Source organism: Lampetra planeri, chromosome 33 (assembly GCF_965212315.1).
Source record: "Lampetra planeri chromosome 33, kcLamPlan1.2.h2, whole genome shotgun sequence".
Classification (NCBI taxonomy): Eukaryota; Metazoa; Chordata; class Hyperoartia; order Petromyzontiformes; family Petromyzontidae; genus Lampetra; species Lampetra planeri.
In genome coordinates, this window is record NC_136139.1 from 7,341,895 (window position 1) to 7,367,496 (window position 25,602).

The 25,602-nt window shown below is 48.0% G+C and overlaps 1 protein-coding gene across 1 annotated transcript in view; it reads left to right on the top strand.

Moving 5' to 3' along the window:
• The window catches only part of LOC144729731 (protein kinase C epsilon type-like), a 65,250-nt gene that overhangs the window by 19,772 nt on the left and 19,876 nt on the right, over positions 1–25,602 (top strand). The window contains exons 3-6 of the mRNA XM_078610179.1: positions 6,483–6,648; positions 16,848–16,882; positions 20,508–20,590; positions 24,321–24,450. Coding sequence (XP_078466305.1) covers positions 6,483–6,648; positions 16,848–16,882; positions 20,508–20,590; positions 24,321–24,450 — 414 coding nt within the window. The remainder of the gene's footprint in view (positions 1–6,482; positions 6,649–16,847; positions 16,883–20,507; positions 20,591–24,320; positions 24,451–25,602) is intronic.

A 25,602-nucleotide genomic window follows, 5' to 3' on the forward strand; every position in this document is an offset into this window, starting at 1 on the left:
AATAAATAAATATGTATTTACCAATTGTTTAATGCTGCCAGACAATCATCTGACCCATAGGTGGCAGCCATCTCAAGCCAGAGGACAAGAGGACTCTAGCCGCCCCGATGCCACGCATATAAATGATTTATAGTGAAAAACTTTGTTTTTACGGGTTTACTTGTTGCTCTTCTCCGCCCAGCTCCCCCCAGCTCCCCCCCCCCCAGCTCCCTCGAATTCCCCCATAACCATGGCACAAAAATTGCAACAAATGAAAAGCCTCGGGGTTTATTAAAATCCCACAGGCGGCTCTGGCAGAAGTCTTGATCTCGCGCTGACATTCGCACCTAAGACGAAGGGAAAATCACCGCTTGTAATGAAATTAAAATTAAAGTCAGGGATCGGTGGCTCACCAGAGGATGGGTGGATTGGGTTGGCTGAATGGCAGTGCGTGGTTGATGAAACGTTTCCATTTGCCATGGCTGTGGCTTTCAGAGGTCCCATCGGAGTTCCAAGTTTAAATTCCTTGAATTTTTTTTTAATCCATATTGTGCTGATTGCACCGAGTCACGAGATGCAGTATCCACTTGCATTTCTTCACGGAGCAGTGCAACGTTAGCCAGGGAAGTGGATATCACTGAACTACCCCGAAAACATTCCTTCAACTAATATCTGATCAACACAGTTGAGGGCAGCACTTTCCCATCCACTCTACATATGTTGTTCGCTAAAAGTACTTGTCCAAAAAGTATGTGTAGGCTATACGGGGGATCTTTGTCTTTGGTTGCAGAGAGGTGCCGACTGCACAGCCCCTCCCCACCAATCCCTCTCCTCCCCACACCCTCCGATAATCTTGCAGTAATCACGTTGATCATCGTGGCTTAATTGTAAAGTGCCTGTTTATCCCACATTCCCTTCCTTTGGGGGTGATTGTGGGGGGGGGATCACCGGAGGTTCATCTGGTTACACGCATGCGTGTTGATGAGCGGTGCACGTGCATTTATATTTTTTCTTACGCGCAATACATCGTGCGATTTACAACTTACGTGAGAGCCAAACTAATATTCTCAACTTTTCGTTGCTCGACTTTCGCGAATTTAAGCGCAGAACCACATTTATTATGATGGTTTTTGTGCGCGTGTGTGTGTGCAGTCGTTGGTGACCGGGATGAAACGATGAACGCACTTTACATGAACGCAGTTTAATCAAAGGCCGCTTTCCTGGATTCAATCCCAGAGTGTCTGTCGTGCCAGCTGAGCGACTCGTTGCCTCTGAGCCACCTGGCCAAAGCACGATTTCTAATCGGCAAAGGCCGAGAGTGTAAGCAGCCAGCGACTACAGCAGGAGAACGACCATTTTTATTGCATTTAAACAAATTAAAGTGGCGAGATGTTAACCACCTCGCCTTGTATACAGGTGGTCGTGGAGTCAACTGGATATTTTGAGTTTGCATGGACTCTGTGTGGTTTTCCCTCCACATTGAGAAATACGGGTTTAGAGTATTTGACTGCGATACATTTGCACGTGATAAGCCACTTCGTTGAGCTACCAATTGTGGCCAGGTCGCTTCTGAAACATAACTATAGAGCTTATTGGGCCTTATTTGCTAAGCAAAAAATAGTTTTAGTTTCGTTTAGAGTGATGGAATGGTGATCGGCACACTTCGTTATTCTGATCTGAGCTCACTCGCCTGCCACAGAAAACACCGGCGGGAAGTGGAATCTGTATGCATGTTGAACTTCTTTTTCGCACCGCCCGTGGCCGACCGCGCTAATTGGGGGTGCGTATCTGACCCAGCTTTTGACTCGACCGCTGAGTGCATGCTATCCCAAGGTGAAACCCGGTTAATCACAGGCAGCTTCCTGGATTTGAACTCAAGAGTGCCGTCAGTGCCAAGCTCAGCCGTCCTAACCCACGGCATGAAAAATCAAACATCGTGACATACGAACAAACTCATGAGCCAACCAGACACTTCCCCCCCCTCCCTACCCCCGCCCCCCTATTTCTCAATTTTATATTCTGCCTCTCCATCTCACCTGGCCCTCCTGCTTCTCAGCCTCTCTTTTGCCGCACCTTCGCGGCGTTGAACGTACAGTTTACAATGTGAACGAAGCACGTATCTCTCTGTCTGCGTGCATAGACCACCTGAAACTCAGGCGCGCGGCATCGAAACTGGCAGCATATAAAAAAAAAAACATCAACGAAAAATACATGAACTCGCCGGCTCGCCAGCGGCTCTCAAGGGAGCAGCGTGAATCTCTCGACATTATTTTTACTGACATATGGAGACTGCGGCCGAGATCTCGGGGGCACCTGGAGTACACGTGGGTAGGGAACGTCGCCTTTCCAAAAAGCCAAAGCAAGCGTCCGCAGAGGGAAAACCGCGCACGCTTCGGCGAAATCGGTGACTCTTGCCGGAGCCCGTAAGTGTCACCGCAGGGCATAGAAAATGATTACAGACCACTTTCAATTTCTCTAAGGGTTCCGTCGTTTTTGAAAACGCCCCTGGATCTTAAGGTGTCCGCAATGCATCAACACTCGAGCTGAGACGTGAGGAGCTATTACATTGGAGTGTGTGTGTGCGCGCGTGTCTGTGGTTCAGTGGGGGAGCGGCCGAGCCCCGTGCTGGCCACCCACCCCCTCGTGTGCTGTGCCGACCTTCATAGGTGCTCGCTAACAGCACTTGACAGTACCCACAACAGTCTGGCCAGGCTATACGGGGGATCTTTGTCTTTTGTCACGGAGAGGTTCCGACTGCGCAGTCCCTCCCCACCAATCGCTTTCCTCCGCTCCACCCTCCGATCATATTTGAGTAATCACGTTGATCATCATGGCTTAATTGTAAATTGCCTGTTTACACTGCACACAATTTCATTCCCTTGCTTGGGGGGGAGGGGAGATCGTAGGAGGGTTCATCTGGTTACACGCGTGCGCCTTGTATTTTTCTAAGCGTAATAAATCGTGCGATTATAACATGCAGCGCATGTGTGTATATATATCGTACATAGAATGCACATATCGCTATCCGAGAGCGGCTGAGTGACCGATGTTCATTGCAGTGATGTTATGGAAGAGCGCAGAAAGGCGACTTTTTTCCACGTAGTCGAGGCCACACACACCTGCGGCTAGAAAAAAAATATTAATCTCAAAATTATTCTCATTTACCCTTTGTTCCTCAATATTGTCGTAGCACGAGTGCATGGCAAAAGGGTAAGAGGCCGCATTGGAGAGATGTTTGGGGCTAAGTCCTGTGAAAATATTTATTCCGCAGCAGCCGTTCTCTCTGACACGGGGTGGGGGGGGTAGAGGGGGGGGCGGTAGAAGGGGCGAAGGGTCTGGAGATTTCCAAATGGATTCTTCTTCATCGCACGACATGCATTTGTACAGAGCAACAACTCAGTAAATCGGAGGGAACATTTCAAGATCAAAAGATGATAATTTAAACTCGTTTTGCGTTAAATGCACATTAACAATAATAATGCAAAAAAAACAACGGACGCCATTGCAATTCCCTTGCGAGGTGCAGGCGTTTCAGCTATTTTCGTATTTCCATGTGTATGCACATGTGAGATGGTGTGAATTGAATTGTGCAGCAGCAGCAGCATCCCTAGCCGTGACTCACGCTCAACAAAGCTGCCACCACCGCGGAAATGCAGAGCGCATACAAAGAGCGAGGCAATCCATTGTACAGAGGGCAACGTTCCCAATCCCCCCCCCCCATCCCCCTTTTAGCCTAGCTGGCTTTGTCAATTAAGGGAGAGAAAAAAAATATCCAAGGTAAAAATCCGACTTATACTCTCCGCGTGAACCTTTAGCACGCTGCGCCTTGCAGTCCAGTGGCGAGTTGAGTTCGGTTCGCAATCAGGGACAACATCCTGGTTGAGACCGTTGGTTTAACGTTGGATCAGCGTCGAACAAGAAAACGCCCATTATACGGCCGTTGTGCGTAAACATTTGGCAATGACGTGCCCGAGTGGTAGCACGTTTGCCACTTGTTGCTGAGGTTCGTGGTACGACCCCAGAGGCCCTCCTGCTTAATACTTGGGGTGTATCACCAACCCTCACTGACCAGCGACCGACATGACTTGGAGAGGCCTTCATCCAGCAGTGGATTGACAAAAGGGGCTGGAAATATAATTCATTATAATATCAATTGTAGTTTAATGACATGTCGTGTCACAGGGGTCAAGCTGCCATGAGGTGTTCCCCTAAGCGTAAAAAAGACGTGCTCTGACATATTTCGTTACATTTTGGCCGCAATATCCATGCAAGTTTCACTATCATCATCATCATCCTAAATGCAAGGACGACCCAAGGACAATGTATAGCTCTCATTGCCTAAGAGGCAGTCAACTCGCTCTCGCGTCATTCACGGGCAGCCCACGGAGCCCACAAAGCAATTCGTGTCGAGCGTTGGGCGGACGGACGCGCGGACGAGCGGCGGTGACAGCGGCGACGCGGTTGATGATTTGCGACGCATCTGCCAACTGCTGCAGAAGGCGGTTGGTGGTGTAGAGTAGGAGGGGGTGTGGCATCTTCTGGAATAATGGCAGTGGAAGGGCTGGCCACTCTTAACGGAGCGGCTCCCTAAGATTGAGATCAGCGCGGTGGCGTCGCGCCGCCGCTGAGCTCTCCGTAAGCTTTGGACGGATCCAGAAAATAAAAATAAATTAAACATGTACTCGGTAAAGGTGCAGCCCTGCAATTGCTTGCTCATGCCACTGTCGGCAGAAAGGACCCTCCGTTAGAGGGAGCTCGAGAGCTCCCTCTAACGCAGTGATTCTCAACATTCACTGCAGTCTGCACCACTTTGGCTCTCAGAAAGGGCATTCCGTACCCCCAGGAGGTTCGTGCACCCCAGGTTAAGAACCACTGCTCTCAAGCGTATTTTTGGCCTTCTCTTCCACGCAGGTCATACGTATTGGAAGAGGTGGGAGTCGCTCACATTTTACCCCACCTCACGCGACCTGCCGATCGACTAACTGTGCTATTCTAAACAATAAAATAAAAAATGGTGAAATCATTGGCGAGTGATATATGACCCAGTCCTGAGCAACCCCACAATCCCCCTTGTCCAATCCCACGCTGGACCAGCGAATAATTCCCATGATCAATCGGACATTGGGAGGCCTTCATCCAGCAGTAGACTGAGCAAGGACTGTGTATAACATTTATATTAAGAAAGCATGGAGGTGCTACAGGGGAGGATGGTGATTTAATAGACGGCGGAAGGTTATGGTGATTGGTTTCAAATTCACAAGTGTACCAAGAGTTCTCAAAATGCTAAAATTACATTTTAGACTTGCCGCTGTTTGGCAACGGGTCTTGGCGCAGTGCTTTTCATTAACGACCGCCAACAGGTCGTTTAAAATCACATTTAAGATTGAGTGTCCTTTGGCCTATTTAAAAAAAAGTTTTTTTACTGTGCTATAAACCTTAATTTATTGCTTTCTGCATGGAATCCAGACAATTTGACTGTAAAATACATATATTTTTTCTGATTGTCCTGGCACTTTCATTAATAGTGCGGATAGTTGACAGAAGTGAAAGGTGGTAACAGGTGAAGAGGGTGCCAGTGGCCGTCGTGGTGTGGTCGTGCCGACGATTGTTCTGGTGGAGGCGATTGTGACAGTCGTGGAATTAGCGATGGCTTTGGCAGAAAATATACCAATGTGTTTCAATAAATAATAATACAGAACTTTTCATAATCTTGGAACCTCAATGTCGTTCCGATTTTGGTCAAAATAGCACAGTAAATGAGAGATGTCCCGCTAATCACGTGCTCAATCTTTTTGGTCCAGATTTGGCCACGAGATGGCAGACGTGTCACGTGACCAGAGGCAGCGGAACCCTTGTACGACTGCACATTCGAAGATCGACAATGCTGTCCTTTTTGTTGTTTGTTGCAGGTTCATTCATGATGCAGTGGGAGTTGAACATGCGTGAGCGTTTCATTTAATAAAGAGGCGAAAGTATTTTGTTCATTTTTGTTTTTATCCGTGTGTATGTTGAACAATGAAGATGTCATATTGGGACAACTCTACGCCTTGTGGCAACATTTGCAAACAGGGTCTCTACCCATCTCATTTTCCTCCTCTTCGACCACCTCATATCCTTCCCCCTCGTTCTTCTCAGCCTCCTTTAGCTTTTGTTTTGGCTTCCTTTGGACCATGGCCGGGAAACAAAGCTGTTTTATCTTGTGCTTGCTTGCCGATCACCAACTAACTGCGTGCTTCGCTCCTGCACTTTTGCTGAAAAGCATAAATAAAACACTTGTCATCAAAACAAAACTTCTACAAACAGGGTGGAACAGCTTGGCAGTTGACTTCTCTCCACACCAGCCCCAACGTCGCTCGTGTTGGGAGCTCGCCTGTGGGAAGTCAGGGCTTGAGCTTGGAGAAAATTGTGAAAATCGCCGTCGTCACCGTCATAATCGTCACCGTCACCACGTGGCGATTGCCGCTCAGCTCACGCCCGCGCGTGTCGCCGCCGTCTTCCCGCAGCGCCGAAGGAGAGCGAGCAGGAGGGGCGCGTGTTCACGGAGCGTGTGCGGCCCCGCAAGCGGCAGGGCGCTGTGCGGCGCCGCGTCCACCAGGTCAACGGCCACAAGTTCATGGCCACGTATCTGCGCCAGCCCACCTACTGCTCGCACTGCCGCGACTTCATCTGGTGAGCGCGGGCGCGTAACACGAGCAGACACGTCGGTGGTTGCTGGGCGTCAATCGGTGGAGGTGTGTGGTGATGATTCGTCGATTTTTTGGGTTGACGTCATTCTTGCGAATGTGTTTTTTTTTTAGCATCGTGTGCAAATGAAATGTTTAGTTACGGCTCATGGAGCGGCACGCATTTGTGACAAAAGAGTCGAAGAAGACACAATACAAACGAGACGGTAAAACGGGCATGAAAAAATTAGACTTTTGCAATCAGAATCGTGATAATTCATTAAATCGCTTCGGGGGAGGAGGGCTTGAATTATTGTACATTTAGTGACGGCAACATAGAATGATAAATCTTGTGATTATCTGGAGAATCTCGGTTCTGTGAGACAGTTGTGATCCTCAGGACAAGATCTGAAAGTTTGGCATGTGCATTTCTCTGCCCACATGGACCGAGACCGTTATGGCGAGCCGTTGTCCACCTTGTCAGGTTAATTAGTTTGTAGTTTAATCAGAGCAACTTTTTACCCGTAGCACACCACGGGAAATAGAGTACAGTACTGTACAGTCATGGATGTAATGTATGGGAAATGAAAAAGGACTGGGAAAGGGAAAAGAGAAGAAATAATAAAGTGGAAAAGGAACGGAAATACGGGAGCAAAAGGGTCAGGAAAGACGATAATCGGGAAGATGACAAAAGCACCTTGATGCCTCTGCACGGAGCGGCGTCTGTTTTCAGAGGGGGCAGTGGGGAGAGGGGAGGGATTGAGAGTGGGTGTGGCCACACAGAAGGTCACGTGATTAACGGGAGCAGATAAATAATTAAACTAGTCCACACACGTAAACGTACTTTTTTTACCAATCACGGTTAATCCTCAACCCAATCCGAATAATCTGCCCACACAGATAAATTGGCCTCGCAGTGCTGTGAGGAGAGAGAGTGAAAGATAGGTTGGCGGCAGGGGTGGGGGGAGTTACGAACAGCGGTCAGGAGCGTGAACATCTGCCACGGGGAATCTCGCTCGGGCCTGGCACACGCGTTGAGAGGGTGGGGGAGCCCTCGCCTCTCTCTCTCTCTCGCGTTCCCACCCGGTCGCTTTTGAAGCCTCGTGCCCAGCTTTCAGCTTTGCGCACAAGCCGCAGGTTTTTGTGTTTTTTTAATCTGCCGCCGTTATATCTCCGTGGGGTTCGTTCGCGGTGCGGTGATTTCATTAGCTGAGTAATGATGCGGGCTTTGGACCACGATTGCTCCGTTGGCTTGGCTGTGGCTGACCGCGTTACGGGGTCTTCACTCGCGCCGGATTCTAACGAGACCGAGCGAGTCGCACCGCAGTTGCCTTTCGGAGTTCGTCTACCGCTTGTCAAATTCGCCTGTTGGGGTGTCGTCGTCATCGTCGTCGTCGTTGTTATTGCCATGATCATCATAACCGTCAGCCTTGATCGATCTACTGCTGGATGAAGGCCTCTCAAAGTCGTTGGCATTATTAGGAAGCCACTGGAGCGCTGCAATTTTAAATCGAGGTTGAAAACTCATTCCTTCAGGAACTGATTTTTTGTGTGTTTAGTCTGTTGTCTTCTAGATTTGAAGCTTTCGTGACTGCAAGGATTCATACTCTTAGGTTTTTCGGTAAAGTCACGTAGGTAAAAAGTAAATAATAAATAATGTTATTGAAAAAATAATAGAAATAAAATAATAAATCACGACGTTTGGAGGCAACACTGGTCTCCGTCATCAGGTGGGACCGTCACAGCTAAATTTACTGTTTCAAGACTGTCTCAAGACAGTAAATCTAGCTGTGACGGTCCCACCTGATGACGGAGACTTGTGTTGCCTCCGAAACGTCGTGATTTATTATTTTATTTATATAATTTTTTCAATTAATTTTTTTTTTACCTACGTGAGTATAGTCTGTTGTCCTCTCCCCGCATCTCCGATTAGCACGGTTGGGTCCGTGCGGTGTGAAAGAAGTTCAACATACTGTACACGCGCGCATCTCGCACCATCCTGCGCTGTGTAGTAATCCACGTAGCACATCACGCGAGCTGATTCCATCGCTCCAACTCCACGGTGGTTGTCACTCGGTCACTTGACCCACCGGCCATCGTGCCTTCTCGTGATGTGTATTACCCACCCCCGCTTGCGTCTGGGTAATTGACATGAATAATAGCCTTGTATTATGGTAATTGTATTTGGTGGTACAGCGGTGGCAGTGGTGCGCAAGTACACATACTCTATATAAAAAAACACTCAGCGCATTCGTTTGCAACACTCTGGCCTTAAAATGAAAAGTATACAATTTGGTGACATTTTGGGCAATTGCCTCTCTTTGCGACGCATAGAAAGGCCAGAGAAGATGTTCTGCAGCACCACCAACTATTAAATATAATTTGCTTCCGCGACCGAGTAGGCGGGTTGGGCAGTTGGGATGTCACATTTATTTTTCACAACAGTGCGATGTTCTGTGTTGGAGGCGCAGAGATACGGAGGAGTTTGCGAGTGACGCACGGTGTGTATTTTTAGACCGCGCCCGCCCATCAGGGATCACGCCGACGGAAAGTGTTTAAAAGTAACGAGAACAAGTCTGCGTGAAATTGCGTGCAGCGTTTTCTGTTCTCTGCGTCTCTTCCGTCTCATCCGCACGGTGCTCTACCCCGGTGCTGCAGGTCACGGCGCTTCTCTCTCTCTTCCACTGCTCCAGTCTAGAATCGCCACCCGTTGTCGCGTTTCTCCCCCCCCCCACGGTTCTTGGAAGAATAATTAAAAAAATAACCTCGTCGCTAAATTCAAGACGCGTAAACTCTCGTCTAACACGCCGTCATTCATTTGTTGTCCTTCCCCGGCACCTCCGATGAGCACGGTTGGCTACGTGCGGTGCTGAAAGAACTTCATCGCACGTACGTTCGTGCTGTTTGCTGCTAACCGCTTGGCAATTCGTGCCTTTGGGGCTGCGCCCAGCGGCCGTAATAGAATAAATTAAATAATCATACGAATGGCGATGCCGTGTTCAACGCCGCTCACTCTACCGTGCCCAGCCTCTTGCATTCAAACCGGTGGCACAATTTTGCTTTCTCTCCCCCACCCCTCCCCTGCCTATAGGCAAATGCGACCGGTTTCGATTTAAAGCTTCGTGACTGCAGGGATTCATCTTCTTGGTTCTTTCGGTAAAGTCACGTAGAATGGAAATAATAAAATAATAAAAATAAAACATAATAAAATAATTCTCACGACGTTTCGGCCACAACGCTCGAGTCTCGAGTCTCTCACCTTTCTGAAGAGATGCCGCGACTCTAAGACCTGTTCTCCACCTGAGGACGGCTGCTTGCGTTGTGGCCGAAACGTCGTGAGAATTATTTGATATTTTATTTTATTATTTTATTATTTCCATTCTACGTGACTTTACCGAAAGAACCAAGAAGATAAATGCGACCGGTGTTCCGCAAAATAACACTTTCAAAGCGATCGTCACGTGGGTTGAGCCTGCAGGAAAGAGCACGGCAGGAGGAGGGGGGGTGGTGGCACGAGAAGGGAAGGGGAAGGGTGGGTGGAGAGCTCAGGAGGTGATGAACGATTTGGCGACGGGCCCGGGAGGAGCGATCGAACCGTTTGGACTTTATCGCCCACGGCACTGCAAACGGCGCGCAGCTCGGCTACATTGGCGCACGTCAGCCGTGGGTGGGGTAGAGCCGGGCGTGTTGAATATCGCATCCAGTGTGTTCGTTGTCCGCGTGCGTTTTAGAGTATTTGGGCTGCTGTAAATTTCCACGTGGTCAGCCACTTGAATGAGCTATCAATTGTGGCCAAGTCGCTTCTTAAAAATTGATTTTTAGCTCGGTGGGTCTTACCTGGTCAAATTGAAATAGTTGAAATAGTTGGAATGAATAGACATTTTAATAAATGTCTCTGGTGTTGCATGTCCTCTTGCCAAAAAATAAAAAATCGTCCGAGGAAACTCGTCGAGATGCGAGTCGGTGGAACAGCGATATTGCTGTGCGAGTGAGTGGGCGAGAGTGGTTTATGACTTAACACAGCTATGTCCTTGGTGGTGGAGGCAGCGGAGGGAGACTCATTTAGGAAAATGCTCAAATAAAGGAGAAGGCAGAGGTGCAACCCTGCAATTTCATGCTCATGCCATTGCTGGCAGAAGGGCCTCCACTACAGGGAGCCCTAGAGAGCCCTTCTGAAGGGTCGTTTTGTCCTCCTCTTGAGAGTACGTCTTGGAAGAAGGAGAAAGTATCCAGACTTTACCCCATCGCCTGCGACCTACCGATTGACTCGCTGCGGTGCCCTCATTGATACTGTTGAGTGGACAGAGCTGGGGCAAATTCAAGAAACCTGCTTCCATTTCTTCACTCACTGTGACGCGAGATCGAATAAAAGTGACAACCTCTGGATTGCAAGTCCAGCGTCGTGCTAACCATTACAAAGACAAAGATCCCCCTTGTAGCCTTAACAGACTTTTTGGGGGCAAGTTCTACGAGCAACTTTTTGAAGGCAGAAACGAGCCACGTGGCCAGCACCGTGCCCGGCCGCCTTTGTCTCCCCGGTTGAGATTTTCACACATCGCGCTAGATTCTCATTCGAGGCCGAGTGGATCTCGGGAGAGGCCCAGCACCCCGGGGAATCGATCTCGGGCCCACAGCCGGTTGGCTATCGGAGCGCAGCGGGCGCGCTCACCGCTGCACTACCGCCCCCCCCCCCCCGCACAATCGCCGCGGCGGCATCAATCAAAGCCGCATTTTTTGAAATCGAGGACCTCGCCCCCCCCCCCAACTCCCTTATTGCGGAACGCAGCGTGAAAGAGGAGAGAGAGGCAGGTCTGAGGCGAAATCTCCCCCCCCCCCTCTCTCCCAGCCCCGCTCAACCCGCCCTGGAAAAGAATAACTGGAAAATTGCTCTCGTGCTCGGTGAGCCGCGGCGAAACGCGAATCGATTCCGCAGTCTTGGAGGGTCGCGAATCACCTCCAACCACCGCCCCCCCCCCAATTTAATCCGACGCGTCTGTCGCCATCACCGCCTGAGCACCGCGGGTAAACTCGTGCCGCTGCTTACCGAGTACAGCGATGTGCCAGTCTTGTCAACGGGCGTCATTGCGTGCGCCGTTAGCGACGCAGTCTCATCACCACCGATGGATTCCTTTGCGATTTGCATTCCTATTCTTGGTTCTTTCGGTATAAAAATATAAAACAATAAAAATTCTCACGACGTTTCGACTGCAACACAAGCAATCATCATCAGGTGTGAAATTCACAGCAAATTTTCTTGCAGAAGTGAAACAATAAAATAAAAATATAAAACAATTAAAATTCTCACGACGTTTCGACTGCAACACAAGCAATCATCATCAGGTGTGAAATTCACAGCAAATGTTCTTCGACTGCAACACAAGCAATCATCATCAGGTGTGAAATTTACAGCAAATTTCCTTGCTGTGAATTTCACACCTGAAAATTTTCTTGCTGTGAATTTCACACCTGATGATGATTGCTTGTGTTGCAGTCGAAACGTCGTGAGCATTTGTATTGTTTTATATTTTTATTATTTTATTGTTTCCCTTCTACGTGACTTTACCGAAAGAACCAAGAATACGAATCCCTGCAGTCACGAAAGCTTTAAATCAAGATTTGCATTCCGTTAAGATGTTGGCCCGAGGTGGGACGCGACGACTGCGCGCGGTCGCTACTGCGACTGCGAGCACTCGCGTGTGTCAGTCACGGAGAGCCTTGCTTCACGGAGAGAGAGATGTGGCATTTTTTGATTTTCATTTGCAGCCGAGACCTCCGTTCAACGATTCACCCGCAGCCGCAGTGTACATGGACATGTAGAGGGCGCCTGGTATGCCGGAGGTCGTGGGTTGGATCCCGACCTTGACGCCTGCTGTATATTTGGAGTTGGCATGTTCTCACCGTGGTCGCATGGATTTTTTTAAAATCTAGGTCCACCAGTTTTTGTCTCTCCACGTTCAGAAGCAACATGCGTTTTAGAGTATTTGGCTGCTATGAATGGTCCACGCGATCAGCCACTTCGTTGAGCTATCATTTGTGCGGCCAGGTCGCTTCTGCAAAATAGCTCTATAGCTCAGTGGGCCTTACCTTGGTAAAATAAAAATAGTTGAGTTTACACGTACGGCCCATTTAGCCAATTCCCGCGCTGATGGATTTTGAAGGCCTCCCCACCCCCCCAACCGCGTTGGTCACAGCAGCATATTTGACCAAGCGGCACCACACCTGTCATTGCGGCTTCATGAAGGCGTGGAGAATAGATGTCGGAGCATTGAAGTGCAGAGCAGCAGTGGATGTTGCTGCTCTGCTCACAAAACGCGGCATCGCAGCCTTCGTCGTTTGTGCATCCAGCGGTGGTGGTCGCCCATCCAAGCACTCTCCACACTCAACTCTGCTTAGCTTCCGAGGTCTGACGCGATCGGGAACATTCTCGGCGATTTGGTCAAAGCCGCCGTACGTGTGTTAGGAAATGACACCGATTGTAATGCTATTGCTTTATCTTCTTGGTTTTTTCGGTAAAGTCACGTAGAATGGAAATAAATGCATTGTGGCCGAAACGTCGTGAGAATTATTTTATTATGTTTTATTTTTATTATTTTATTATTTCCATTCTACGTGACTTTACCGAAAGAACCAAGAAGATGAATCCCTGCAGTCACGAAAGCTTTAAATCGCTATTGCTTTAGTTAAAACAATAATGCTCAGCCGTCTGTGAATTCACTGCTGGATTAAACCGTGACAGTCACGGGTGTTTTTTGGTCATACTTCACCACGCCGGTCAGAGCGAGTTGGTTATCACTCGCCACTGATGTTAACCGTGGCTGGGAATCAAACACATGGGGCCGGGCTCAAAGGGAATTGCGCTATTTAACGCACCACCGCTCCCCATACATATTCATGAAAAACACAAATGACTAAACGCACAAGCGATGTAATTATTGCATTAATGAATATTTAAAAATGGGAAAAATGTTTATTAGAAAATGTTCATTACAAGCAGCTGGGGGAAACTTAATCTTGTCTCTTACTTGCATTCAGAGTCTGGGGTGTTCATTAACTTGGAGCCTGAGATTACACAGCAAAATGAAACGTAAATTATTTTTCATTTTTTACTGTCTCAGCAAATAAAAGCGTGCCGCTAGCTCATGATTTTAGCAAATCCCAATTGAAATTCAGAACTGTGGATTTAGGCATGAAAACGTCGCCAATCTGCACTGGCCAACGGTGGTGAAGTATGGCCAAGCAACTCTCAAGACAGACACAGCATGCAAGCGGCCTTAATCCAGCAGTGGATTAATAATTATGGACTGAAAAAAATATTTAATATTTCCAAAAAGCGAAATGCAAGTCACCACGCCAGTGCCGATTCAAAATGTACTTGCGTATCATCATATTACCTACGTCTCGCCATCATCATCATCATCAGCCATGATCTCTCCACTGCTGGATTAAGGTCTGGCAAAGCCGTCACCATCTATCAAAGTCTTGAGATGGCAACAATCCGCCTCGGCACCTACACAAGAGCCGTTGCCCGAGCTCTTGCTGTGATTGACCTCGACGGCGTATTCTACTCTAGGGCCCTAATTCACTCCTTTGGCAGCCACTCCGTCTTTAATCTCCGCCGTGCTGTGACCCGGTCCAACGGGACGCAACTATAACGCCGGCCAACACGCAACAAAATTACGGAGTGAAACGCTTGAAAACCCCCCCCAGCGTAATTTATTGCGCTTACTTTTGCCGAGCGTCGGTTCGAATGTCCTTTAAAGCGTTGGCCGGCAGTGGGAGACGGACGGCAGAGTATGGCAGCCGAGGGAGTACGCTCACTGCGGAGATTGAGTGGCGAAGTTAGCTTGCGTTGTTATCTACCTTTTCAGTTTTTTTTTCTGCCCATCGCAGGCAACAAAGCCAGTGTCTGTTAAAAGTTAAATGGATGTTCTTTGCAATGGCCCGGATTCATAAAGGGGCATTGCTTGTCGTGACTGTGCTGGTACAATTTGATTTATATAGCCTCGCGGGCAGGATTTGCGAAGGACTTGCCGTACGGACAGCCTGATGATCACGCTGCATGTGAACACGTGCTCGTCAACCGGCAGGGCACGTGCGGTGGGGTAAAGTGCGAGTGCTGTAATCGCTACATCTTCCAAGACGACTGGCCGACGTAGAAGAGGCGGCCACAATACCATCTAGAGGGGGGTGGGGGGAGGGGGGCTCTCTGATAGAGAGGCCTTTCTACGAGCAAGTGGCATGACCGAGCAAATGCAGGCCTGCACAATATCTGCCCCTGACCCTTTAAAGCACGCATATGCATCTAAAGACACTTGACAAAGAATGAAAACTTTATCAATTTGGGTTAAGAGGAGGTATACGGGGGGGGGGGGGGGGGGGTTGAGGGGCAGGGATGTCAAGCGCAGGTAAACATGACGACCTCTGATCAGCACGGTCGAATACGTACGGTGCTAAAGAAGTTCATATTCTTAGTTTTTTCGGTAAAGTCACGTACGTAATTTTTTTTTAATTAATCAAAGTAAAATAAAAAATAAAATAAAAATCACGACGTTTCGGAGGCAACACAAGCTTCAGTCTTTAGGTGGAACCGTCACAACACGATTGCTGTATCAAGTAAGAGTTTTTTTTATTAATTACAATTTTTTACCTACGTGACTTTACCGAAAAAACTAAGAATATGAATCCTTGCAGTCACGAACGCTTCAAATCTAGAACTAAAGAAGTTCAACATACGCACATACAAACGGCGATTACATGGGGCTGCACTGTTGTTGTTGCTGCTATCATCTCTTGCTCATCCCCGAGAAATCCCACGCACGCTTCGTGCACGGTTTAAACAGGAGCACGCGAAGAACGACGCAGCGTGGATTTGATTCGCGCGACTTTCACCCAGCCGGACTGCGACGACGACGCGGGATTTATGACCGTTCGGGCCCTCCTTTCCCCACGGGGCCATCGCTATGATTTACATGACGGAAGTTTTGTTGCTGTTGTTGTCGTCGTTTTTGTCATCGAGCCGTTCGTCGTTTAACGATGACGTCTCGGGTGAAACTGGGGCATTGCGACCAAGTTGGAGGGAGCGGAGGGGGGGGGGTTCGGGGGGGTGAACCGGTGCATCATTCATGCACGGAATGGAACCAGCCTCGCAGATACATTTCCATCCTCTGTAACTAGTTTGATTAGAACTTGCTTTGTGTGTTAGCTTGTTGTCCTACGTACGGCGAGAAAGAAGTTCAACATCCATACATATATCGACTATGGAGAATACCACTCGCATGCCGAGCATTGCATTATCATTTCTACTGTTACAAGATGTGTCATTCGCCATTTGTCTGTATGTATGTTGAACTTCTTTTGCACCGTACGTAGCCAACCGTGATAATTGGAGGTGCAGGAGGAGGACATCGAGCTAAACACAAAAAGCAGTTCTAAAGAAAAGAGTCTTAAATCCAGATGATTTAAATTGCATAAAATATTATTGGCTCGTATTCATATCGGTGTTCGTGTATTGTATTGCTTGTACTCCTGTGCTGCCCCCCTCTCGCTCCCATCAGTCTGGAACTCCCTGCCCCCTCCATCCGTGCCGTCAGCTCCCTGCCCCCTGTTCAAGTCCAGGGCTCAAACCCTGCCCTTTCTTTCCCGTGCCTATTACTAAAACTGACTGCCATTCTCCCAATAACGTTAAACATGCACGCATCCTTTCTGTGCACAGCATCTTAAGATGCTGTATACCACTACATAGATCAAATTTGTTTTGCGGTGAGCGGTATAATGTACAGCATTTGTTTCGTAGCCGTGCGGGTGTGACGATGCGTAAGACGTGGATCCTGGCTTCTACTGACGTACATGGCCCAGTGGTGCAGCGGCCGTTCAATGCTCGTTGCAAAAGGTTGCAAAGTTCAAATCTGCCGGCCGCCCTGGTTATAAGTGCGGGTTGCATTTAACCGTGATAATGTGCGGCCGTTTGCCTCGATTGCACTGTGCTTTGCCTGTGCTTCCGCTTGAAAACTGCGCCTGTTGCCAAACTGTGCAGCGTTTGCGAGTTGCAATGTGCGCGGACGAGGCCGCTATGTGAAATACCCCAAAAAAAAAAAACGTGCCCATTACATTTGCCTCATCCACCATGCACGCGCCGTGAATTCTCACATGTGTTGACTCAGGCCCCCTCGCTGCGTTACCTTAAGTGCTGCCCTCATGTTCCCGCAGGGGCGTGCTGGGGAAGCAGGGATACCAGTGCCAAGGTAAGGCGCCACAGCAGTCGAGATGCACGTGCGCGCGCGTGCGTGCGTGCGTGCGCGTGCGTCTGTTCCGTTCGTTGAGTCTACTCCAACAAGTCCGACGCTGCTGATGAGGCTCAAATGAAAAAAAAAGTCGAAATCGCTCCAGAGTTTGGCTGCTCAACAATGCTGCTTGAAAACGTTGCTCCAAAGGCGAATAGGTCGTTTTAAAAAAAATGTTTTATTTAAATCCTTAAAACAGACTAGCATCTGTATAAACGATACTCACTATTCTCCACGATGGTGCATATTTCGTTTTTATAATATACATTGTGTAATATACAGCGATGTTGTGAGCAGCAGACTGCAATGCAGAACAATCCAATGTTGTTCTGTGCTTCTATGCTCCCGCGACGATGCTCCCCGCCCTCATCAACACACACTGACCAGTGTGGTGAAGTATGGTCAAACAACGCTTTGGGCCTGCATGGCGTGGGAAGGAACCTGCGACGGTCATGGAGGTTTTTTTGACCATACTTCACCACGCCGGTCAGTCACTCACCGCTGATGTTCGCCGTGGCCAGGAATCAAACTCAGGTAGCCGGGTTCAGTGCGCGCTACACGTTACAGCCAAATCCATGAACAGCGTCATGTCCCATCCTAATCGTTCGAACGAGGTGAGATGAATTGGCGATCGTTGTGAAGTCAGAGCAGACTTAGAGCGTGTTAACGACAAAGTGTGCAGGACATTGGTGCAGAATGTTGCTACTCTCTACCTGGCTGAATGGGTGGGATTTTTTTTTGCTTGTTATCGAGTCACACTGCCCGGTTGTTAAGGTAAATGCTTACCTGGCGGTGTTGTTAAAGTGTCAGCCTTTATTTAGTGCAGGCAGTAAATCCCAGAGCCATCGATCATAGCCACTTCCAGCTGGAGAAACGTGATTTAGCTCCGTCCGCTGGGACAGACGCGCTCCAGACTAAGCCCCACTCTTATAGAAGGGAAATCTCCAAATGTTGATTTGGCAAGGATGATTGAGCACCGCGGTGGTTTTTTTAGTTTAAGCGCACGTGTGCACGTGCTGATGTCATGTAAGAAAGATATCCCGAAAGGGAGGACAATTGTGTTGATTTTCGTACGTCACATGTCCGTGTATGGCCACGTGGTCAATCCACTGCTGGATGAGGGCCCTCCCAATGGCATGCGGGTCGCGGGGGATATGTAACTATACTTCATCACGCTGCTCCATACACACATTGTCATCGTCATCAGCCATGCTCATTCCACTGCTGGATGAAGGCCTCCCCAAGCACTCGACTCCAGTTGGCTCTTAATGGAAACGGAATGAATGACCCGGTATCGTCCCCATTGTAATACACGCTCACTACCCCCATATTTAAAAGCAAAAGTCAGGGGCATGTCTTATAATTAGGTAAATACATTGGTCTTCTGGATTAAGCGTTTTTATTCGAGTCCTTCACAGCCTGGAATGTGGCTCTCCATAGCAATGCATTATCTCCTGGATGACTCGCTAAACTCTAGTCGTTTAGAATAATCTTCCAGAAGACATCTCTCCCTATTATATTGTTTTTTTAGGAAGCCACTAGAGCTATCCACTTTTACATCTAGATTGAAAACTCATTTATTGAGAACTGCTTGTTGTTGTGTTTAGTTTGTTGTCCTCCATCCGCACTTTTGATTAGCATGGTGAGCGACGCACTGTGCGAAAGAAGTTCAACATACATCATGGGACCTCCTTTGCCAGTACCAAAATATAAGAATAGTTTTTTCCCCTTTTTTCTGGCAACAAAACTGAAACCTTTTTACGAGCAACCATGTCTGCATTAACCACAATGCAGAATGGTACTGGCAAAGGAGATCCCATGATGTAGCTGGTCACTCCGAGCTCTCATTACTCTGATAGTGCATTGTCTTTGAGCTGTACGCCTATTGGCGTCCTCTGGTCTAACACCGTTTGAGACGAGGTTCAAAAGAAAGCTGTCTCTGGTGTGGACCAATCAGTTTCAAGGACAATGCATAAATTATCAGTGTTTTTTTGTCTGCATTCTGACCACAAGTATTGTGATTAATGCAGACATGATTCCTCGTAAAAAGGTTTCAGTTTTGTTGCCAGATAAAAGGGGAAAAAACTATTCTTATACGTTCAACATACATACGTACAAGGCTCTTTCTGGTGTAGGCCAATCCGTTTCAAAGACAATGCATGTATAATGATCAGAGCATGTTTGTTTGCATGTGCACCACAACAAGTACGTGTGCTTAATGCAGACTTTGATTCCTTGCCAAAGGTCTCTATTTGGTGTTTGAACATCTTAACACTTGTTTTATTGCCAGAATGGGTAAAACCCATTCTCATTTTTCATACTTTGACGCTGTAAAAAAAAGGTCCCATGATATACATCTTCTGGATGGCGGCTCTCTGAAGTATTGTGTTCTTCATATTGTAAAACACTCACTTTTTTATTATTATTAAACAACCCCCACAAGTACGGTGATGGGTGGGGGAAGCATATCTACTTTCCATACGGAGCGTCTTATAACCCGGAGAACACGATGGTAAGAAGCTACAGCCCAACGAATTCCCGGTGCATCCCAGCACTGGATGTGCTTTTTCATTCGTTTGTTTGTCACGGTTAAGAAATGTCATCGTGAAAATCAAGTCGCCAGCCGGTGGCAACATTCAACCCCGAACATTTCCCCCAATTGCTTCAGTGTCAAATGCATAACTTCGGGGGCATTGCAAGTCGCGCGCGCGCGCGTGTGTGTGTGTGTCTCATAGCTTCAGGCGTAAAATGTGATAAAACCCAGCTCAATGCACAAGACAAGGGGCATATAACCGCGGTGCCATGATTGAAGAGCCCTGACCGTAACCACGCTGCTGGTCAAAGACGTGCTCGTGTTATTGCACTCGCCCGCACAGAACAAATGTGTAATTTTATTGCATTGTGGAAATAGTATGATGCGTATATACATCGATTGTTTAGACCAGGGGTCGGCAACCAAAATAACAAGAAGAGCCATTTCTTTCCAATTCGGTACAAAATTCAGTATTTCAAGAGCCGCAATGCATCTGAGTACATACTGTACATACGTACATATCGTCAAGAAGCAGCCCGTAAAGAGCCGCATGCGGCTCCGGAGCCGTAGGTTGCCGACCCCTGGTTTAGACGTTTCACTCAATGGAAATATCTGACGCGAATGTGAACTTACGAGATGGATACGTTTGCAGCCATTCCTATAAATGTCGATACAAATTGTATTTAAAATGCAATTTTAAGCAAACTTACGATATGTTTTCATAATTTACTAACTGGAGCGTCGTATTTGCTATATACGCTAGAAATATGACAGTCTAGTAAATATATTGCACACATCTTCTAGCATGTATAAAAAAAAATCAGTTTTAAATACTATTGCTTTCATATGAGCATTGTGGCTAAGCCAGAGTGGCTATCGCACAACACTACGAACCTGGTCATCCGAGTTTGATTCCCAGCCATCTCCAACTCCAGCGATGAGTGATACCTGCACCTGTTCTGGTAACCACCTAGGTTGACTCAACCTTTTATGGGTACCAGGTTTGGTGCGTAAGCATCGTTTATCTCCGTGTGTGTGTGTTTCCTTGTGCAGTGTGCACGTGTGTGGTGCATAAGCGCTGCCACACGCACATCATCACCAAATGCCCCGGCCTCAAGAAAGAGACTGCGGAAGAGGTACAGACAGCCTCGGCGTCTCGATACAGGGATTGCATCATGTGCACACACGCGCACACTCGCACACACGCGCGCGCTCACACACGCGCACACATCCTCACACACACGCACACATGCACATGCGCACACATGCACACGCGCACACACATTCACACACGCGCGCTCTCACACACGCACACTCGCACACTCGCTCGCGCACACAGAGACATTCACACATGTACAAAAGATAAAGATCTCCCGTATAGCCTCAACAAACTGTTTGGGGAAAGTGCTATTAGCGAACACCGACAAACATCCAAATGACCTCGAGCTCCCTCTAGTTGAAGCCCTTCCGCCAACAGTCACGTGAGCGAAAGCAATTGCAGGGCTGCACCTTTACCTTTGTTCTCCAAAACTCGAAGCGTTTATTTATTTAATCTTCAACCGAAGTCGCCTGCGAATTAGGGGCTGTGATGACCTTAGATTCCCTTCGTCAGAATTCGGGGGGGGGGGGGAGGAAATACATCAACGACACGCGTACAAATAAATAATTAATATTATAGGTGACAGTAGCATTTACTCTGACGTTACAGTAACGTTTGACAATTGACATTTCACTCTATCGGCGACTCGATCTTGACCTCTCTCGTCTTGCAAGCACATCTGAGAAAGTCGTGCGTGGAAGGGTTTCTAGCAAGGAGGTCCAGGCCCAACTCAAGCGACAACTCGAGTGTGTTTGGAAAATCAAGGAAATGTCACTTAACCAAGACGTCCTTCAACTCAAGACGTTCTTCAACTCAAAGTGTCCTTCAACTCAAGGTGTCTTCGAACTGGATTTTTTGAGAGACATCAGGCCAACTCGAGCCAATTCGAGTCCACTCGAGGTATCTGCCACCAGGCGACCAGGGCATTCGAGGCAGGCACTTTTGCAGTGGGCTCCAGTCCAGTGAAGGCAATGAGCTCTGCCCCGGGTTTTGTGATTGCGGGGTGACACGAGCAGATGTCTTAATTGGAGCGCGCAGTCGTAAAGCAGGAGGCAATGTCCCCGATGCGCGTGTGGGGCGCTGCTGGGCTGTCGCCAGACCTGTAAAGCTGTATTCTTAGGTTTTTTCGGTAAAGTCACGTAGGTAAAAACAATTAAAATTAATAAAAGTAAAATAAAATAAAATATTTTATTTTACTTTTATTAATTTTAATAAAAGTAAAATAAAAATAAAATATTTTATTTGACTTTTATGAATTTAAATTTTTTACCTACGTGACTTTACCGAAAAAACCTAAGAATATGAATCCTTGCAGCCACGAAAGCTTCAAATTTGTAAAGCTGTGTTGGGAGTTTTTTTTTGGGTGGGAAAAGCTGGGACGGAGTTCGCAATATCCCGGACCTGGAGCCACCAGTTGGGCCCTGGTTAGAAAAAAAAATCGCTTTTCAAAATGAATGCAGCGCGCTCCTACTCTTACAATAGGTCTCACACCTGCATCTTCGATTAACACGGTTGGCTACGTACGGTGCGAAAGAAGTTTAACATACACACCAGGGTCCTGGTTTCACCTTGGTAAATCGGGGTGTATTTTCATTAGCAAAAACAATACACCCCGGGAGACAATTCGTTTGCATGCCGTCAGGACTTAATTTCCCCGCTCAACATTTTCTGTAAACTAGTCTGGTTTGGAGTGCAGATTATCGGCATAAGGCACTACAACTAGAGTACAAGGTACGCCTATCCAAGTGAATCATGTATGCCTCCGAACCCCCCTATCCTTACACACGACTGCACTGTCGTAGAGACGATTTTTTTTTTCCCAGAAGAGCGTTGTGGACCTTTCCGGCTGCAAGCAAGGACTGTGTGCAGTCTGTCCCCTCTTCTGGTCTTGTGGGTGTCATCCACTTTCTCTTCTTCGTCTTCCTGTGGAATGCACCTCCGTCGTTGTTGTTGTTGTTGTCGCCACTCCGAGGAGGCAAACCCTACCAAACTGGCTCACAAGGCGAAACGTTCAGAGTTCATTCATTGCGACGCTGACTGATGACTCCCCCCCTCCACACCCCCGCCAGGGAAAGGTTAACGTGGCTTCCCAGCTGCTGAACTGTCAAGAGTCGCACCACACAGTAGCTTTCCTGTCAACCCATACGGTTCATCCCGTATTGTTGTGCAGGGAAATTGAGTTTTCAGGTCCATACGCCGTGCAGATGTTTCAATACGGGCAACATTTTTTTTTGTCTATTTGTGTTTCTATCCTTGTGATGGGACTTTGTCGGATGAACTTTGAGATTTATAAAGGGGCACGGGGTGACCAATAAGATCTGAATTGGTCTGTAACGAGGTAGGCACTGATAAGGGGTTGACAGGTATTGGGTAGCGACCACTCGCTAACTCGCTCGCTCGCTCCCACGCTCACGAAACGGACGCCCGACGTTGACGCGTTGACACCCAACGCGGCATGTCCGCACACACGGCGGGCAACATGTGCACGAGGCACTTCCCCGAACAGCGACGACGACAACGACAACAACAACAAGCGCCATTCGTCACTAAGCGGCGGTGACGTCACCACGGCGCTTGTGCCAGGCTACGTGCACGTTAAGGCCACGTGAAGCGTCGAACGTCCGCTGGCAGGAGTGTCACGGGACAGACCCAGCAGGTGCCGTGGGTCGACTGACCGAGATGACCCCCCCCCCTACTGTTAACCTAAACAGCGACCACACTCGCCGTCACACCGGTCAAGTTCGTGCCCTGGTCTTATGCGCATCTCATTAAGTTCTCCTATAACGCGGTAGTTGAGTTCCTGAAGAACGACGCGTCATGGAAGAATGGCGTTACAATAGATGTAGGGTCAAGCGCAGTCCGCGGTAACACGTGTGGGATGCGGTCGCAGGCTGAACAAAGACTGAGGCACGCGGACAGCATATCGACACATCCAGCAGCGTCCCCCTGCCTTGTGTGGTGGTGGTACGCCGAGGCAGCCGTACAACCGCTTGTTCTTATTTTACTAAGTGGCTCTGTTCGCTAAATCGCGTTATATCAAATTCGCATAATAAAACCACACGTTATAGGCAAAAAGACTATGTTGAACTTCTATCGCACCGTACGTAGCTGACCGTGCTAATCGGAGGTGCCGGGTAAGGACAACAAACTAAACACAAAAGGCAGTTCTAAAGAGATGAGTTTTCATTTTACATGATTTAAAAGTGCATAGCTCCAGTGGCTTCCTAATATCGGATGGAAGAGCGTTCCAGACGGCCGCAGAAGCGCATCTGAAAGCAAGCGATGGCAGTGGCCGCCTTTGTTCGATGGCCGAGCCTAAAAGCCGCTGCGGCGAGGATGACCGGAGCTCGCGTGACGGCTGTCGACTCTAGTGATGCGCAAAGTCGACAGCCGTGATGACGGCTGGGGGGGGGAGGGATGCGTGAGTGACAGGGCAGTGGGTTCTGTTCCAGGTCGGTAGACGCGTGCCACGTCTAAGCCAAGCCCAATCTAGTGAAGTACGGCCAATCATTCCCCCGTGGCTGACACGGCATGGGGGGAAGTCTTCCGTCAGAAAGCGCTCTGATGAAACGCCACGGATTTTGGCGCTTGATAACATTTGGGGACGATGATGACGACGGTTGTGACGATGATTATGAAGATGATGTGAGGATGAAGAGGCTGATGATGAGATGATGAAGATGACAATGAAGGCAATGATGATTATTATGGTGATGATGAAGATGACTATAATTATTTTGATGATGATGACGACGCTGTGTTCGCAGGTGGGAGGCCAGCGGTTTAGCGTGAACATGCCACACAAGTTCTCCATCCACAACTACAAGGTGCCCACATTCTGCGATCACTGCGGCTCGCTGCTCTGGGGCCTCCTGAGGCAGGGACTTCAGTGCAAAGGTGAGAGGACCCGGCCCCAAACCCCTGAACCCCCAAACTCCCGAACTGCGAAACCCCAAAAACCTGGTACCTCACGCTCCAACAAAAGTGGCATTACTGAACCTGATGGATAGAAAAAAGACAATACGTTCATCAAAAATACTGTCTTAAAATCAACATCTATACAATGGTCGACGTTTCAAGCAATGACCCTTCATAGCCGAAACGTCGCCGACTGTTTTTTTTACCTTTTAAGGCCATAGCGTTATTGACAAACGTGTTGAGGTTTTTGGTTATTTTTGCGTGTGCGTCGCTGCGCGGCATCGCCAATCAATTTGTAATATTGTAAAAAAAATAATAATTAAAAAACATATTCTGCAAGATTAGTTTCATAACATTCTGAACGTGGCACCTCCAGTGGCCGAAGGGGTCGCGTTTAACCAATTTACCTACGACACAAAACATAATCCATTCACACGCGCACGATTCCACGCCTGCACATTTACGGTCGTACGGATCTACTTGAATGGATGAGTCGATGTATCGTCACACCCCTGCTACTGCTACGACGAGCGTTAGGAACGATCGCAACGAGGAGACTCGTTGGCGTCACTGAATCGAAGGTGATTCGATCATCGGTTCAACGTGAACAGGGCCACGGCTATCCTGGGACTCATTGTAAGGGCCCTTGCTCCTTGATAATGCCTTCGAACCCGTTGTTAAAGTAACTTGAATTTGGTTTCACCATGTGTGAGAACTCATGAGACCAGGATTAAGTCTCATTTGCTAGAGTGACCTGGGCCACCAAATGAACACAAAGCAATACAAATTTCATTTCAGCAATGGAGCAACATTGAATTCAGTGCAAAAAAACAACGGTGTCACGCGACAAATCTAAATCATGGCACAAACATGAACCAAATGTGAATAGATAAATTCCCCGGTGCACAAGCCGGGCTGATTAGTTTTATACCGGCCATAGTATCGTACATTTCCATTGAAGTTACAGAAACATGTATCAGATTTCGGGTAACCATTGTTCTAATATGTAAACAGACAAGGATACTGGAAAAGTATGAAATAGACATACTGTATGTTGGAACTGCTCTGGCTGTCTCTGGGGCTCGTTTTTGTTTGTTGTTATTGTTGTTGTAAGTTCTGAGTTGTGCCGCA